Source organism: Bos taurus, chromosome 26, assembly GCF_002263795.3.
Source record: "Bos taurus isolate L1 Dominette 01449 registration number 42190680 breed Hereford chromosome 26, ARS-UCD2.0, whole genome shotgun sequence".
Taxonomy (NCBI): domain Eukaryota; kingdom Metazoa; phylum Chordata; class Mammalia; order Artiodactyla; family Bovidae; genus Bos; species Bos taurus.
Genome location: NC_037353.1, coordinates 21,605,591 through 21,623,150, shown reverse-complemented (window position 1 = coordinate 21,623,150; position 17,560 = coordinate 21,605,591). Strand labels below are relative to the sequence as shown.

Genomic DNA, 17,560 nt, shown 5'->3' with positions numbered 1-17,560 from the left:
TGTTTGGGCATAAGCAAATTTTTTTCCTTCAGTCTTTTCAAATCCATGATCTGGACAGTTGTGCAAATGCATGTGTAGACAATAAACAGAGACTGAAGGTAGCTGTAACTCTAAACATACCTACCCTCTCCTGTGCACGTGCCACGGTTGTATTTGATAAGCATCCTGTCTGTGTTAGCCTCAATTTCAGGTTAAGTGGTTATGGTTTCACTGTATTTTATACATGAATACATTGGTAGGTTGGAGGGATAGATTTTCTAAATTCTTTGTATCTATCTATCTATCTTATCTGTCTACTTTCCCAATCATGTACACAATTCTGTGGCGATGCTGAATACAAATGTATTTGTCAGTTTCTAGAAACTATTTCTATGATTACTGTATCTTTATATTCATGTCTGCTCTAATGCATTGATCCAAGATTTATAATACTGGATATATTTATCAAAACTCCCCTCATGAATTCTGCCCAGTTATGCCTTTCTGTCAAATCTGTAAGCCACAGTCATACATGACTCCACACACATCACTGTTCTCTTCCCAAGGTGTTTCAGATGCTCACGTCACAACTGTGTTTTTATATTGGTCTGTGCACCGATATTGATGTGCATAAATGTGCATTTGTATACCTGTGTATCTTTCTGTCCATGGCCAGGATGGGGTGGGGGTGGGGGACTGTGGAAATGAGAGAATTATTAAATGCCAAGTAGATGTGCAATAAATTCCATTGATTTTATAAACTCCTACTTGTCTTCAGTCTCCTTCCATTCTTTATCCTGGGGGCATTACAACAAAAACCTATTTTAAATACCTTTACTCCCCCCTCCCCCTCCCCAAAAAAGTGTCAATATTTTATTTGGATTTTTAACTTCGCTCCATAACAGTTGTTTGACCTCCTGACTCGTGCAAGTCACATAAATTCTGGGACTTTATTCAGGAGCCATGTTCCTGCTATTGAATAAGCAATTTGGGAGGGTGAATTAATGACTTGTGCTGTTGCTGGAAAGTCCCTGAAGAAATATTAAAATTGCTTGCAGACTGAATCGATACTCAGTGAACACCCAGCAAGAGGGCTTCGGCTCTGGAATGGCCACAGGAGGCAGGGCTTGGTGGAGGAAGGGGAATTCCCGCACCCAGCCTGGCGAGCCCCCTCCCAGGCCACCTTGCTTGCCCTCCATCCCTGGAGCTCTGTCATTTTCAGCATCGGCCAAGTCTTATTAAACCCCAACCAGTAGACCGCTGATTTGTCCTGTCTCGGGAAGCAGGCTCAGGGGACAGTTTACTCTCTTACTAGCAACGAGAGCCCGGAGGCTTTATTGGAGGTGATGGTCTGGACACATCCACCTGCTGGAGAGATGGGAGGGCGCAGCTGCTGTCTGGCAGGCTGCACTGTGCTGGGGACCAGAGAGCTCTGGGTCTGGGGAGGCGGTGGCAATGATCTCTGCTGGGTGTGCAGGAGGGCTGGGTATTGCACTGCTGGCTCCATCTCCGTGTGTGCCCGACCAGTGTTTACTATCACTCAGGTGGCCACACTGTGCATGGGTGTGCCAGTGGGATGGAGTGCTTGAATTGTGTATGTTACATGTATTGCTGACACATTCTGGCAGTTGGCTTAAGGTTTGTTACTTGATGTTTTGTGGTATTGTATTAAGGTGACTGCACTTTGTGTAACACTGAGTTGGAGGAATTTGATTATTGTTCGGTGGCAATGTCTGTATTTCTGCTTTGAATTATTGCATTCGTTGATCATATCAGCATCTTTCTCTTTCATAATGTATGTCTCAGAGCTTAGGTTAATGGGTGTCTCCTCAGTGATGTGGGTTGAGTAACAATGTTGGATCTGGGTGGTGGTGTATGATACGGTAATTACTTTCTTGGTGGAGCTGTGGGTGAGAAGACCTATCCTTTAGCTTTTTTAGTTCACTCTGGCTTGGTCATTTGCCCTGCTCCTTTCCAGGAGGAGGATTCTAGAGATGCAGGACAAGTCTCTTCTTGATGACCATCTCTACAGTTCTATTATTCTTGGAAACATGCTTTCTCTGCTCAATGAAACAGATCTGATCTTACCACAGTGACACAGGTTCTGGTTCCATCTTCCCTTTATCTGTCTAATTTGGAGAGTTAAACCCCAGGGCCAAACCCTATGCCTGTCTAAAATCTAGATCCCTGGTAGAACTAGAGGAGGATGGATGGGACTAAACTCCCCAATCCCGACGGGAATAATAACACGAACTCTAGTTCAGAGAATCCCCGGTTCGCTCCACTCTGTGACTCTGGCCATCAGCATCTTCTTCCTTCCCAGCATTCCCAGATGATGTGGCTCAGCTGTGGCTTACATTTACAGGGACACACACACACACCAGGGAAGAATACAGAAACTCATACTAGGCATGACTTTCTATTAGGTGCAGAGCCTTTGTTCTGAGCTTGTAAGTAGAAGTATAAATACATCCCTGGGCATGAGACTGCAAAATATACAGAGCTGCCCAAGGAATGCCTGTACTTCCTTTGATCCAAAGCTGATACGAAGTATGGGGTAGTGGAAAAGCACAAAGGTTTTAGAGCCAGTATTGTAGGAGTTCAAATCCTAGTTGTGGTACTTAGCATGTGACCTGAATTAGTTACTCAGCTTCTCTGGATTCCAGTTACATTATCTATAGACAATCCTATAAAGCCCTATGGGGTTGTTTGAAAGTGAAAATGTTAGTTGCTCAGCTGTGTCCAATTATTTGCAACTTCATGAACTGTAGCCCACTAGGCTCCTCTGTCCATGGGATTCTCCAGGCAAGAATACTGCAGTGGGCTGCCCTTCCCTTCTCCAGGGGGTCTTCCCAACCCAGGGATTGAACCCAGGTCTCCTGCCTTGCAGGCAGATTCTTTACAGTCTGAGCCACCAGGCAAGCCCCTATGAGGTTGTTTATGAGGTTTAAATAAATTAATATATGCAACATGCTTATAACAGTTCCTACTGTAGTAAGTACTTGTTATTATTATTGAAAACATAGGACTTACCAAGTAAAGTGGCCATAAGATTGTCCTAATCATGTGTATAACCACATATGTTAATGTGAATACAATCCAAGATAAGTCAAGGGGTGTGTGTGTGTGTGTGTGTGTGTGTGATTAAGGCAGAGAAGTGCAAAAATTGCAGTGTGAAGGCACTTGGCTTTCTATCCTTGTGGAGAGTGGCAGGGGTTGGGGATTGATAAGAGTTCACCACTCCCCATCTCCATACTGAGGGCTGTACCCAGGTGATGAACAGGCAGAAAGAAAGATGGTAGCCCTTATACATTTGCAATTATAAAAAAAAATTCAGGATGATTGAGCTCTTTCAAGATTAAAAATATTTACATGTTAAAATATTATTAACTCACTAAAAATATTTACTTTCTAATTTTAAAAATCAGGACTAACAGCTAATAGGTGTCAGTAAGGAATAATGGAATCTAGGCATTAAATTGGGAACTAAAGAAGAGATAAGAAAAGAATCAGAGGAGTGAATATTAACGCATTTGGTATGGATTTTACAGAAGTCCATGGAGCTGGACTTGTTTACCTAACTAGGCCTGAGGGGCAGAGAGAACTTGGGGCCTCAGACTTATTCCACAGGCTTTCCCATAAAGATAGCAAGCCAGACTATATCATGAGTTTAGGAAATGTCAGTTTTCATTTTTGCTCATGGGCACAGATTAAGTAGGAGAAGTCACAGAGTCCAGTTACTTTGAGCCATTACACTGAGGACTTTAAGCCCAAAGTGATTTTTTTCTCCTGATTTTTAAAAATTATTTTACCCCTTAGTGGTGGAATAACTGCAATAATTATCAACCTCCCATGATTCCCTGGAATATCCAGGTATGCAGGGCCACAGGAGATAGATTTGGTTTGAATTTGTCAGATGTTTGCTCAGTTCTTCCTCTCTTCTTTCTTCATCCTTTACCTTATCTTCATTTTCTCTCCTCTTTTCTCCTCCTCCTTCTATTTATCTCCCTGTCCTCTCCCCTCTATGACATTTAAGAATCGGAGGAACCCTTCAAACCCATCAAATAAGGATTTTTCCCCCATAACCATTTCGTCTTTTAAAAAAACTACTAAATGCAAAGCACCACAACCCATGAAAATGCCATGAAGCCCAGAAAATGCCAACCTTCAGCTCCTCAAGCAATCGTAGGCTCGTTCCAGAGAAGGAGTGTGCAATCATTAAGTACACATGCACACACACACACAGACAGGCTGGGCTCTCAAACTAAGTGGATGAAGGGGGCAATTATCTGACTAATTCTGTTCAATGGTCAGATAACAGTCATAAGGGTTTCTATTTTTCTGGAAGTACACAGAGCAGATCCCCTTCTTAAATCCAGCTGGGCTTGCAGTGAACCATAATTCTCACTGGCATTCATGATACACAATTCTGTTCACGGAATATCCTTTTGGCTCCTCAAGCTTTTTTATTTCAAAGATTTCAGTGTTTATGCATGCACAAGCCAGAACTCATGTACACTGACAGACACATAACCTGATGATTACTATTGCTGTAATAATAACTAACATTTATTGAGTACTTGGTATCTGCCAGGTGCAATTCTAAGCAGGTTTATGTGGAATAATGCATTCAACCTTCACAAGAACCTATGGCAGTGCTATAGCTACATGATTACCTTCCATATTAGATCAGAGTAAGGAAACTGAGGTCCAGAGAGGACACTCCCACAACCACAGAGCCAAGGAGTAGGGGAGCTAGATCATCAACACAATGGACATGAGTTTGAGCAAACTCTGGGAGATAGTGAAGGACGAGAAGCCTGGCACATGAGAGTCCATGGGGTTGCAAAGAGTTGGATAAGACTTAGCAACTGAACAACATAACAACAAGGGAAGCTAGATTCAAACTCCGGCAATCACTTCCCAGAGCCCCCTTTCTTGTGTTCTCTGTACTGCATATGTTTATGTCTGGCACATAAGTCTTTGCTTAGCAAAGACTTTCGGAATGGGTGAATGAAAGAACAAATGAAGGATGGATTACATCTTAAGAACCTTGACATGCCCCTAAGATGGTGCAGTGGGTTCCCTTATGAAGCCAGGCCTATCAATAGCTTAAGCTTTATTTGGACAAAGTAATTTGCCCTCCCAAGCAATTTTCCGGGGAAAGTGTCCAGCAGCCATGCTTGCTCAGATATTAAATGTTCCTGACCACCAGCTCGCCATTTGACTTTCAAGCCAAATCCAGACTCCCTTCAAACCAGATATGAGACCCAAATACATCAAGGATGCTTTCTAACATTTTGTTTCCTAGAATATATCCCTCCAAAAACAGGTGTTTCCCAATACAATGAAACACCAGTGAAATGAAAATGGGTGTTGGTGCTGTGTCTGGATAAAAACTAAGAAATTCAATCAGTCATGCCAACATCTCTAAATCCCCAGATATTTGGCATCATATTGACAATGTTTATAGATGATTGTCTGAAGGTTTGAGTTTTCCTCCAGATGTTTGGGAGTTGCCACAGTCATTAACCTGTTTGTCAGCCAGTGCTCATGCATTTCTAAGAGACATAAGTGAACACTAAAGAGGGAAAGAATAACCCAGAATAAAACAGACTAAAGAGGAGTGGAGCAGCAGCCATTCGATGAAACTAGTCAAGCAGACTCCGTTCCGGGAATGGGCTGCTGCCCTGGAGATCCATTAGAATGTGGATCCAGCTCACCAGAGACTTACGTGCTCAAAGACCTTCAAAAACTTCTTAAGACTGTATTCTTGACTGTCTATCGAACCCTACCCCACCAGATTGCTGTGTGGCAGGGTGGATGGACCAGCCCCAGCATCGGCACAGAGAGCTCATGTTGTGGTCAATCCACCTTCGTACCAACCCAGCCTCAGCCACTCTCCGGACACCTCATGCCTGTGTACATAGTATGTCTACGCACTGTCAATCCAAGCCACCGACTTACACAAAGCTTGTCATAAATCTGGTTTGTGCCTTTGTTCGTGTCCCCATTTGTGATTTAGCACTCTGCCTTTTATCATCTCTCCTACCTCCATTTTCTTTCCCTCTCTACTTTTTAATGCTATTTACAACTTCCTTAGCCATACTGCAGCACAGCAATCTTTCAGTGTCTCTACTGATAAACCCAAATGATGTTTCTTGCCCAGGTTTTCTCTCTATTCGACTTAATTTATGTTTTGGTAAATAGGAACTTTAGGTCGTTCCATTCAATAGCATTTAGAGTTACCACTTTTATCAGAGGGATCAGGGCACTAAAGGACTCCCTGCAAGGCACATTTGTTTATTCTCATGAGTGATCAGCTCTCCCTACGTTCGAGAAGGCTGCGTGCGTGCGGGTGTGCATGCACAGCGTCCTCGGTTAGAGCCTCTATGCTCCACTGCCCTGTGTCAATGCCACTTGGCACTGGCAGGAAGAGCCCAGTGGAACCATTATGTGGACAGCAGCCGGCCCTCAAACTGCTGGAGATAAATCCAAGCCCTGGACCCTTGTCTGCTGATGACCACTTGGTTCTTTGAGGAGCAAGCCCACATCTGCTGGCAAGGCTGCTTCTCCAAACTCTCCCTCCCATATCCGCCCTTCTTCCCTGAACTGCAGGGGAGGCTTGTCAGGACATTACTCACAAGCAACGTCTGGGGTCCCTTCTCCTAGAGGTGGGTGTTGGAGGGGGAAGGTGGGAAATGGGGATAACGCCTCTTTCTCTATTTCTGGGCTATCTATTGTCTTTTTCTCCTTTTCAATTCTTTCCACACCTTCCCCTCTATTTCTAACTCTATTTGACCTTGAACTCTGGCCTCTCCCTTCACACCAGAATGTGTCCCAAGGATGACAGAACCTCCAAAGGAGCAGTTACCTGGCTTGACAGGCCGGGAGACCAGTAGCCAGAGGGGCCAGCCCGTCACTCCACTCCTGGAAATAAATTCCATTGTATTTGCATTTTAATTTTCCACATAAACAAAGGCCCAGAGTACTCGCTTGGGCAGCATCACTGGACGAATTTAATTAGAAATGAAAAGTTTATAGGGCCCTCTTTAATGCGATTAATGCTCAGTTAACATTTATCACATTCGTATGCTGGAATCGCCTTTTTTAAGCAGCCACTGGCCATGAAATGAATTTCTCTCAACTTTTTTTTTGTATCCAACCTGGGAAGCCATCTCTTGAGGGGTCTGCACTGCCCTCCAAGCTGTCTCCCTGGGGTCAGGAATTACTGTGTCTTCAAAGCCAAGTTAAAGGGAGACAAGGGTAGGGAAAGAGGCATACGTGTGCTGGATTGGGAGGGCAAAGGGTGGGAGAGGGAGCGTGAACACAATTTCTAGGAGGGCTGTACCCTCTGCAGCGAGCTGAGTGATCAGCCCAGCAGACTGGCTAAAAGATCTCAGAGTCTCTACCCCCATCCCCACCCCCAAAAAAAGACACTCCCCCGACTCCCTTCCCAACACACATACTCAGTCAAAAGCCAGGCTTTGGCTCTCGCTTCTCTCCATCTCAGCCATCTCTCTTCTACCACTTTTCTCTCTCATCCTGGGCTCTCTTAGACTTTCCTCCCCAGGCCCATGGTGAGCAGGAAAGGCAGCCCTAGTCTCAAGCCCAGGGATACGCCCTCTTCTCCGGCTCTCGCAGTCACAGTCTGCAGGAAGGCGACTGTCCTGGTGTGTCAGCTCCTCCAGAGAGGCAGAGCAGAGTGTGCGGAACACGAAACCTCTTTTGGTCCCTAGAGGAACGATGGCCTTCCTGATCTTATCGAATTCTCTTTACTCTTCCCTTAGAGTCTACTGAGATTCGCCGCCTAACTCAAACCAGCTAACCTGAGTAATGTTGAGGAAGAGAGAGAGAAAGGAGAGGACAAGGGATGAGGGGAGGGAGGGGAGGTACCCACTCCACAGATGATAAAAGGAGATAAATAGCTTGACCTTTGTCCCTATCTAAATGTACACTCCCTGTGAGGACCTCAGCAGACACCAGCCAAGCAGCTGCTGCTAGTATTCCCAGTAGCGTGTCACACACACACCGGTCCCGCATCGCACACGGCTCCACACCCTCACCTCCAGCAGAGTAAGTGCACACGTGCCTGCACACAGACTAAACTGTGCTGGGACCCTCTGTGCACCCAATAGGGCCCCCCTCATCCACCCACTGAGATGCTGACCATCTCATCAACCCCATGATTTTCAGACAACATCCCAAACAGGCGGGCCATCCTGGTGAAGGCAGAGACTTTTGTCCTGAAAACCAAAAATGCCTTCAGCTGGAAACCCTCTGAAAGGCAAACCAGTTTGCTGTTGCCCACTGGACAAGATGGGCAGCTAAAGCCTTTTAAGAGCTCCTGGTGATGCCAGGCCCTTTGAGACAGCTTCCCAGGGCATGAATGCAAGACTTGGCCAGATGCCACGAGCCCACCCACTCTTTCCAAAACAGAGCTACATGGAGACCCCCAACACAGACGCACCAACCCCTCTCACTACCACACGCTAGGCGGGCACCATCTTGTCCTCTAGAATTAGGATGAAAGGTCACGGGATACAGGGCAGAATGAAGGCCTCTTCCCTAACCATCTCTGGGGCCTGTCGGGCTGGGGGCTGCCCACAGGCTCCTGGTCACCCTAGGCTTCCTTCACCAACCCAGCAGAGACCCTGGGGCCATGAGGGCGCATGAGGCCCGGGGGCAGCTGTCCCAGTGCTCGCTCCCGTGTGTTCATGCTGGAGGGCCCCAGCGCTCTCCCTTCTGCCCTCCTCCAGTCTCCTGAGTCCTTCTCATCATTTCTCCAACTGACTATGCTTACAGTGGGCACAGCTCCCCTTGCAGCCTGCTGCTTGTCTCACAGCCCTTTCTCCTCCTGCTGCCAGGAGCCACCCAGCTCGTCCTTTGGCTTCCTCTGTTCCTGAATGGCTTCGGGAGGGGTTCGCTGCAGCGGAGTTCGTGCCGGGCTGAAAGCAGGCAGAGGAGTCCAGAGCCAAGTGGCCAGGGCTCCCAGGTGGAGGGGGCTCTAACCTGGAACACCCAGGAAGCCGGCCCTCCCTTCCTTCCTCTTGGCTTCCCTCCCACTCTCCCTTCTGCCAGGGACCAGGCTGGAGTGGCCGCACTGCAGCAGCCCCGCAGCTGCTGCCCGCCTGCCTTGCGGCATGCTCCCTGGTACAGGCAACCGTGGGCTCCAGGTCTTAAGACTTTAGCTCCCACACCACATCCTTTGCTCCGCCACCTTTCTCCTCCCAGGCTGGCCTCCCCTTTTCTCCTTAACAACCTTCCGAGCCTCTCCTGGAGGCCACCCCAGCAGCCTGCTCTACCAGCCGCTCAGAGCTCTGGCTCCCTGCAACCTTCTCACACATTCGGTCCCAGGCAAGCCCAGCCCAGCGAAGCCAGGTCCCAAGCCTCTGCCTTTCACCTCTCAGCCTCATCACCTCCTTCCTCACTCTTCCTCCTCATTCTTACTTTTGTCCTTCCCTTTCCACATACATCACCCCCTCCCCTCCTCTAGCTATGGGGACTTAGAACTCGTTCCCTTCCTCAGGGGCTCCAGGACTCAGGGGCTCTGGAAATGTCACATCCCCGATACCCACCCTGAGGTGACAGTTCTGGTCTGAAGCCAAGAGGTAAGTTATGTCCAGTTACGCAGACCAGGGGCTGCAGACCAGTGGCCCATGAACTGAATCATGCCCAGAGATGTATTTTATTTGACCAACACAGAGTTTTTAAAAGCGAAATCTCAGCACCTCTAGGCTGGGCCTGTGCAATCCAGCTCCTGATTGTGTGGCTCTCACCACCTCTGCCCCAGCCTCCTCAGCTCTCCCACCAACCTTCCTCGTGGGGTCCTGGAGGCACCTGTCCTCACGACTCCTGCAGCCATACAGCAGCTCCACTAACGTGTTTGTCACCAGTCTGGACTTCAGGGCACTGCTTTCCTTCCCGCATAGCCCCACAATAGACCCCAGCCTCTTCAGGATGCCAATAACTCTGTTTCTCTCTCATGAAAAACTCAAATACCTTCTTATCATATTATCACTCAAAACCCACAAGAGTCCAGTTCTTTTTGTGGTTGTTGAGGATGAGCCACAGAGGAGCCTGGCTCCGCAGCCTCGCCCATCTCCCTCCTACGTGCCTTCTCCTCCTAGCAAAGAGCTCCCAGGTCTACACAGGGCCATGCTTCTTCTTCTCCTGTCCCAGGTCATCCTCCTCTGGTTTCCCACACCCTCCATAGCTCCCCTGCGCCCAGACCCCAAGCATCTGCCTCTGCCATCATGCCCCGCGGGGTTTGGTGTCCAAGCCCTCTTTGGTTCCCAGCTGTTTCTGCCCTCCCCTCCCCCGCCCTGCCCTGCCCCAGCTTCTTATTTCCCTGGCACCTGGATTCCTCAGGCAGGATTTGGAGGCTGGAACTCAGGCCTGGCACTTGGGAGCTATGCCCATGACCGTGTCCCAGTGCTGCTGCCATGCTTCCTGCTGGGGGCATGGTGGGCCTTGATGGGCCACTGCACCGTAACTCTGCAGCAAGGGGGTGCACCAGGAAGGGCATCTTCTTAGCTGCTTTTGCAATTGGTCCTTTACTAGTTCTGCTGACAGGGCTGGGACTCAAGTGTCAAAGTGGAGATGGACAGTGGATCACACAGCTCTCTATCATAAAGGAGCATCACTGTAGCAAAGCCCCTCATATTGAGGGCTAAATAGAGTGCTACAGTACAAATAAAAATTGAAGAAAAACTTGGCCCCAGTTTTTCCAAATTTGGAATGAGGACTCCTCAACTCAGCCCTATTACTGTTGCCCAGTGGCCTGATGACCGCATCAACGATTGGCCTGATGGTCCCAGGGACAAGGTGTCCAGTCTGTCTGTGACTGCAGGCCACGCTGTGTGGGCCTTCCTCTGTTTTCTGCTCTTGACCTCAGAGCCCATTTACCAAGGAACAGACACAAGTAGGCACAAACACACACAAATCCACAACCTCTGTTGCCCATAAACCATCATGAATGTATTCAAGCTGCACCTTCAGAGCACCGAAACAACGACCTGCTCAACGGGAGAAAAACATTTCAACCCAGTAGTTCAGTGGTAGACAGATAAACCCACAGTGATTTAATTTTAAACCCATTCAATACTTTACCTGTTACTGGGCACTGGTTGTGAGACACTGTCCCACACCCATGAGATCTACCAGAGGCCCTTCTCTCTTCTCTAGGCTCACCCACGTGGCTGGATGAGTGGCACTGGACGTGGCTGCACCTGTACCTGTTTCCCCAGCATGAATGCAAGAAACTCCCCCTTGGAGAATCTGACTAGGGGAGGGCCGGTGGAGGGAGTGGGGGGTGAGGTGAAACAGCAGGGATTCAGGGAAGTGGCAGGCCAGGTTCACACCCTATACTACATTCTTTTAAAGAACAGGAAGTGAGAGAGGAATTCTTTCCAGTATACAGTTTCCTCTTAAAAGAAGAACTCCAACTCCAGGTAGCAATAAGGAAGGGCTAAGAACAGACCTGAACTTTAAGAGGTGAAGTTTCAGAGCAGTTGGAGTTGGAGATCTAGGGAGCTGGGGACAGAAAATGAAGCCCCTGGTTTAAGGCACTCCTTTGTGGACTCAGAGGGAGAGAGTGCAGGCTGGGGAGGGTGGGGAGTGGGGAGGTTGATTCATCTTCCACATCAGTTACTACTATCGCTATTCTTTCTATGCAAGCATAACGATCTAGTCCACAAACACACCACCACATATACAACCACACTGTCTCACATACTGGAACAAGCCCACTTCCCAACTGTTCCCTAGCACCCGAGCTTCCAACGGTGCCTCCAGTCCCCTGGGTCTACTTTGCACAATAATTCCTTCTTATATGCACACAAAGCCATTGCTCCATCTCACTCCCTCCCAAATATTCCCTTCACTAGGCACCCTGTCTCCCTTCTCCAGGGGCTCCTCCTGTCTGGTCTATCTCCACTTGGCTAATTCCCCCCGTGGCCCCTGTATTGAACTGTTGTGTTGTCCATTTCCCTGTGACAAGGGCTCTGGTTACAGAGTTATTGATTGGTTTTCATGCAGACAGATGGGCCCTTCCGAGCTCCCATCGAAATCCCTGGCTGTATGGGCTGATTGTTGCCTCTCGGGGTGTAGGATTGCACTGGAGACCACCCTCTACGCAAGCTCCTTTGCCCAGACTGTGGACGGTAATAAATGGAGGCAGCCTGAGCGATAATAAAAGCAATTGAGTAGGTTACCTGTGCAGACACAAGATTTATGCCTCTTCATATTTGATGTGATTGTTTTATTGAGTTCTCGGAATAGTTGGGACACACTTTATTTATTTAGGGTTCCCCCCTCTAGTTTCCTCTTCGAATCACCCTCCAAAATGCACCTGGAGTTTTCGTTACGGACAACCCCTCCTGTCTTCCTGTTTCCTAGGGTTGCCAGTGGAGGTAAGAACTCAGGGCAACCAGCCATCACTCTCACCTGAAAGCCACCTTGTGGCCTGGCCTCCCACTCAAAGCCTGCCCACAGGGAAACAGTTGGACCAATACAACTGCTGGCCAAGACATCTAAAATAACTAAGTGAACAAAGATGGCTTTTCAGGGGGACAACTCCAGCTCATTTAAAGAAATAAGAGTGCCAGCAGTCGTGACTACTTCACGTGCTATTCTAATGAGGAGAAGCCTTGTTAGAAGCAGGAGACATTCTGTGGGGAAGGACAGGTAGGCAAGGGTCTTCCGACAGAAACTGGCACATCTGTCCCTAGAGGTGGCCTGATCCAGAAGACCGAGGGGCACACAAAGCAAGTCCTTTATCCTTATTTTTCCCATTCCTCTGTGGGGAGAAGCCTTCTTCTTAACCTACCTACTTGCCTTGGCTCTTGGCCACGAGACCAACAGCCCTGACCACCAAACAAGTGCAAGGGTACAGAAATGTGGTGGGCAATGCAGCCTCTCTGGTCCAGCTTTGTGCCAAACCAGGTCTGTCCAAGAGTCAAATATGCAATGTTCTAGAACCTGAGTCTCAGAAAAGACACAGACCCCAGCCCTGAACGTGTCTTCAGCATTCCCTTGGCTGGGATGAGTGGCTCCCAGCTTCCTTGGAAAGACCTCTGAATGAACAGCTAGACCACCTGTCACCCCAGTGCCAGATTCTGACGAAGACCTGCAGGTGACACAAGATGGAACTGTTTAACAGCCCTGGGGCTGGTGCCTTCTTGAAGCCAGTGTTGCCACCGCTAGGAGAATACATATGTTCACTTATAAGCCAAACAGGTAAAGGAAGGGTGTGGGTAGCAGGTGATTGGTGGGAAATTGACTTTGGGAGGGTCCACTTGAAAGATCTAGGAGCTGGGAGTGCCCTGGTCCCACAAAATATAGTGCCGGCTGAGAAAGCTAAAAGATCGATGGCCTCTTTGTCAGCTCAGTCCAAGACAGTACCCTCAGGGGATCTTCAAGAACACTTGACTCTCACTGGAGTCTGCGCCTGTGCCTTCAAAGGAGCTACATTCCCTTCCCAGAGCAACGGCCAAACCTGAAGACGTTGGCATATAATCAGGAAAATCCTTCCTGCCTAGCCAATTGCTCAGCGACGTAACTAGGTAGGTGACTGTTAGCAGGGTGGGTGTCCTTCCATCTCCTCCCCACTCTGGGCCATTTCCCACACGAGCTTTCAGTCTCAAGTCACCTGTTTATAAACACCACCCCCCCCCCACATACACAGCAGCAGTGTTTAAGCACAAGCTGAAGAGCTGGCAACTCCACACTCAATGACCAGTAACCCAAAATTGAGAGCCATTCAGATAAATTCCACATGCTAAACAATCCAGTTCAGCTTCCGGATTTTGATGGTGGTTTCTGGGAGTGAGGGTGAGATTGGGAAGGCCCCCCTTATCTACTCCATTGGCTCAGAGAGGTACTGCTATGAGGATTTGCCAATGGAGAAGGGGAGTTGGATGTCCAAGCCTTTATCACGACAGGATCAGAAAAAGCCAAAACCATTTTTAAAGCAGGAAAAGCAATTTAGTTTATAACCATAATAGCATATTTCAAGTGCGGCGACAGCATCTGTTTGGGGGAGGAGAAGATGAAAACCCTTGCGATTTGGCGCGTGGACTTCCTTTCTTGCCAACAGCCAGTACAGACACATCCTCGACTGTGAGTATTATAAAGTGCCCAACACAAGGGGCACCTCACCCACAGTAAAGGTCTAAACTTGAGAACCACCCAGTCCCCAACACACCATACTTTCGACACAGAAGAACATCTCCAGGTTCCTCCTACGGGGAGTGAGAATTCACAAAGTTCCTGGCATCAGCAGTACCAGCAGAAATCCCACTATTAGAAGCCTTTGGGGTGAAGCAATGCATCTCAGATAAACCTTCCCCTTCAGAGCAAAGCATCTGGAGGCATAATGCTAAGGGCATTGGGCCCAGATGCATTCCCCCAGACCCGATTCAGCAGCATACCAGGAAGCTCCCAGAATTCTTTCCCACATATGAATCACAATGCAAAATCAAGAAAACTCTGACCAAGCCTTGTTGACAAAGCCAGATAGGAAGCCTCACTGCAGACCCAGGGCTGGCTGCCCGTGCTGTCAGCGGCTTCCCGTTCTCTTCCCACTCCCTTGCCATCTCCAGCAACACCACAGATGGCTATTGTTCCACACCCAAAGGTAGCCTCTGTGTCCCTCCGGTGATCACGCTCTGTGTTGAGCAAATTCTGCTGCTGTCAGAGCTGTTAAACCGAGGTCGTTCTCCCACTCTCATCCCACTAGCAGCTCACTCTTCTACTTTCTCCCCGTTCTGGTGAGTGCACCTCAAGGCCTCTGGAGCTTGGTCCTGGGGTCATCTGTCCCCTGCTCTCCGTGGCTTTTCAGAATGAGAGCATTCCCAAACTTGTGCATAAGCCAGCTTCCCAAAAACATCTTAGCCAGTGAGGGGTATATAGTGGGGAGAGGGGGGAAGAAGGGGTGCTAGGCAAGGGGTGCTGCCACCACACCTGCATTGACTGCCCCAATCTTCCATGCCCCCAGAGCGAAGCGCACTGCTTTAACCAAACATATCTTGGGCTCCTCCAAAGGCTTGCAAATCCTATCACAACAAGATTGCTCCAGAACACTAGCACCCAGTCCCAGCAACACTGCTCCTCAGCAGGGCTTCTCTCCTCCCAAGACCCCAGTTCAAACCCACTCCCTAGACCAGTAACCAGCCTAGAGGTTGAAAGGAGACACTGCTTTGTACCCTTCCCACTCCTGCTCCAGCCCCAGAGCTTCTCCAGCCTCCTCCACTGGCTTTTAAATGCAAAAGACTCATTCCTCTCCCAGTGCGGGGTGGGGGTGGGGAGGACCCAGTCTTTCTCCAGCTCCTTTGGAAGGTGTCTGAATGTCAAACCGCTATGCTCTCAATACCTAGCTGAGCCAGGCCCAGGGAGCTGGAGGGTTTTCGGAGGGTGTATAATTAGCTGATCAGTATTATGTTACCCTGTTCATAACTGAATAACCATTTTAATACAGATGGCACACAGTGGGATAATTTCTGGGGTCGCCTCGCAGTACGTTACAGCACGAGTGTGGCAGAGGGAATCTTCTTTAGCCAAGGTACATTCTACCAGCTAATTTTACCTGCTGTTTTCAGGATGATTTGGGATAATTCCATATCATTTGCAAAATATTTTTTAAAAAAAAAGAACCTTGATACGTGATGCCAGTTTCAGAAAAAGGCACCAGCTGAATTATTAGTTGCTCTGATAATGAGCCTATGAAGAGTGTAAAGAAAAACACAGGTATGAAACCCTCAGCCTTTTTCTCATTTGGGGATTTGCCTTAAAATGCAAGGGGCCGGGGTTGAAAAGCTGGCCAAGGCTGTCTGGAATTTGCACAGGGTCTCTGCTGATGTCAGCTTGCACAGTTCTGTGATGGGAAAGCCATCCTGGGTCCCCATCTCCAAGTGCTCCTGTTATGTGCTGTACCTGCCACATGTGTACACTGGCCTGGGTGGGGTGGTAAATACGTGGAGTGTGCACGTATCCTGGAGAGCACACTGGAGTGGCTCGAAGATTGGGAGGCTAACTTGTGCTACTGTATATTGAACTGACTCCAGCCTGAGTTGTCACCCTGTGCCTGAACCCATCATCAGTGCAGCCTCAGGCCTGGACACAGGTACTCTAGGTGGTTGGAGGCATCTCCTGAGGTTCAGCCTCAGGGTCCAGAGTTCTCCCTCCTGACCTGGCATCCCACTCCTTGTCTAGCTTCTCTGCTCCCTGCCAGCGGTTTGCTGGTCATTGGTGTTTGCTCCACAGGCCTGGATACTGGTGCTAATAGGCCAGAAATTTGTGTGGAGCTGGCTAACAAGGCCTGGGTTCCCAAGGCCACCTTTATAGGAGTCAGCAAAGATGATGGGTGGGGGGAGGTGGGGAGCCAGGACAGGTGGCTGCCCCTGGGGAAGGGAGCATGCCTTTAGAAAGGAAAGTCTGTTTAGAGGCCATGAATAGGACACTGGTCATTTTAAAGGCTTCAGCTGTGGGCTGTGATTGTCTCTAGATACCGAGGCTCGTAATCTTGGAGTCTTAATTACCACAAACACTTGGATTCATTTCCAGGACTCTGGCGGGAGAAGCCTGGCAGGAAATACCCAGTCCTGAGCTGGAGACAGCCCTGTCTGTCTGTCTTTCTCTCTGCCTCCCAGGTCCCCTCTCCCTGCCCAAAGGACCTGGGGGCCTAGGAGCAAGGGCAGGCAGAGGCTGGAGAAAGAATGAAGCTGGAGCTGGGAGAAACTCTGGTGCATGGGAGCCCCACCCTGCAGCCCAGCGTAGCTTACTCACCTGTTGATGGAAGAGACGCTGGGCACTGTGTCGTTGTCACAGATGCCCTCTGCCAGAAGCCGGTCCCGGATCTCCCAGGCAAACATAGTTGGGTTCTGTCGCTTGTATTCAGCAATCTTGTCCACAACTTTGGGTGTTGCCACTTTTGGCTTGGAGCCACCGATCACTCCGGGTTTGATGCTGCCGGTCTCGTAGTACCTGCACGGGGAAAGCAAGCAGGGTCAGTGAGAAGCAGGTGGTGGCAGAGAGTGGGGCTGCAGGCTCTGGAGCCGCTGAGCCACTCTCCCGCAGCAGGCGGTGGTGCGGAGGGAAAAGACCTAGCGTGTCTGAGTGGGCTTCCAGAGCCACTCGGCTAAGGCAGGGATACATCGGAGGATGAGGGCAGGGACAACAGGGACACTCTCTCCTGGAAGGTGGTCAAACCAAAGGCTGCACACACAGCAGCTGCAATAGGCGATGGGGGAAGCCTGGCCTTTCATTTGAGAAGAGCGGGAGGAACAGCACTTGGAGGCCTCCCGCCCATTCCCACTGAGCACAGGGCCCCTATGGGAACCAGGACTAACCTTGCACCTCTCAAGCTGATTCTTCTTTTCTCGGGGCACCCATCTTTACCTTTACCCTATTCATCCAACCCTCCCTTCCAAAGAGAAGAGCTGTCCTTCCGTTTCTGAAGACAGGAATCCGGCTCTCTCCCAGGGAGGACGCTGGAGCCTGGCAAGCGCGCTGGACGGCGCTTCTGGGGCCGCAGTCACCACCTGCGTGCCCTTGCCAAAAGGAGCCGCTCTCCAGACAGCCC

The 17,560-nt window shown here is 49.2% G+C and overlaps 1 protein-coding gene across 14 annotated transcripts in view; it reads right to left on the bottom strand.

Moving 5' to 3' along the window:
- The window catches only part of PAX2 (paired box 2), a 91,020-nt gene that overhangs the window by 57,946 nt on the left and 15,514 nt on the right, over positions 1 to 17,560 (bottom strand). For all 14 annotated transcript variants that reach the window (XM_010819983.4, XM_010819990.4, XM_015460715.3 and 11 more), the window contains one exon: positions 16,765 to 16,962. In XM_010819983.4, the coding sequence (XP_010818285.2) occupies positions 16,765 to 16,962 (198 nt within the window). The remainder of the gene's footprint in view (positions 1 to 16,764; positions 16,963 to 17,560) is intronic.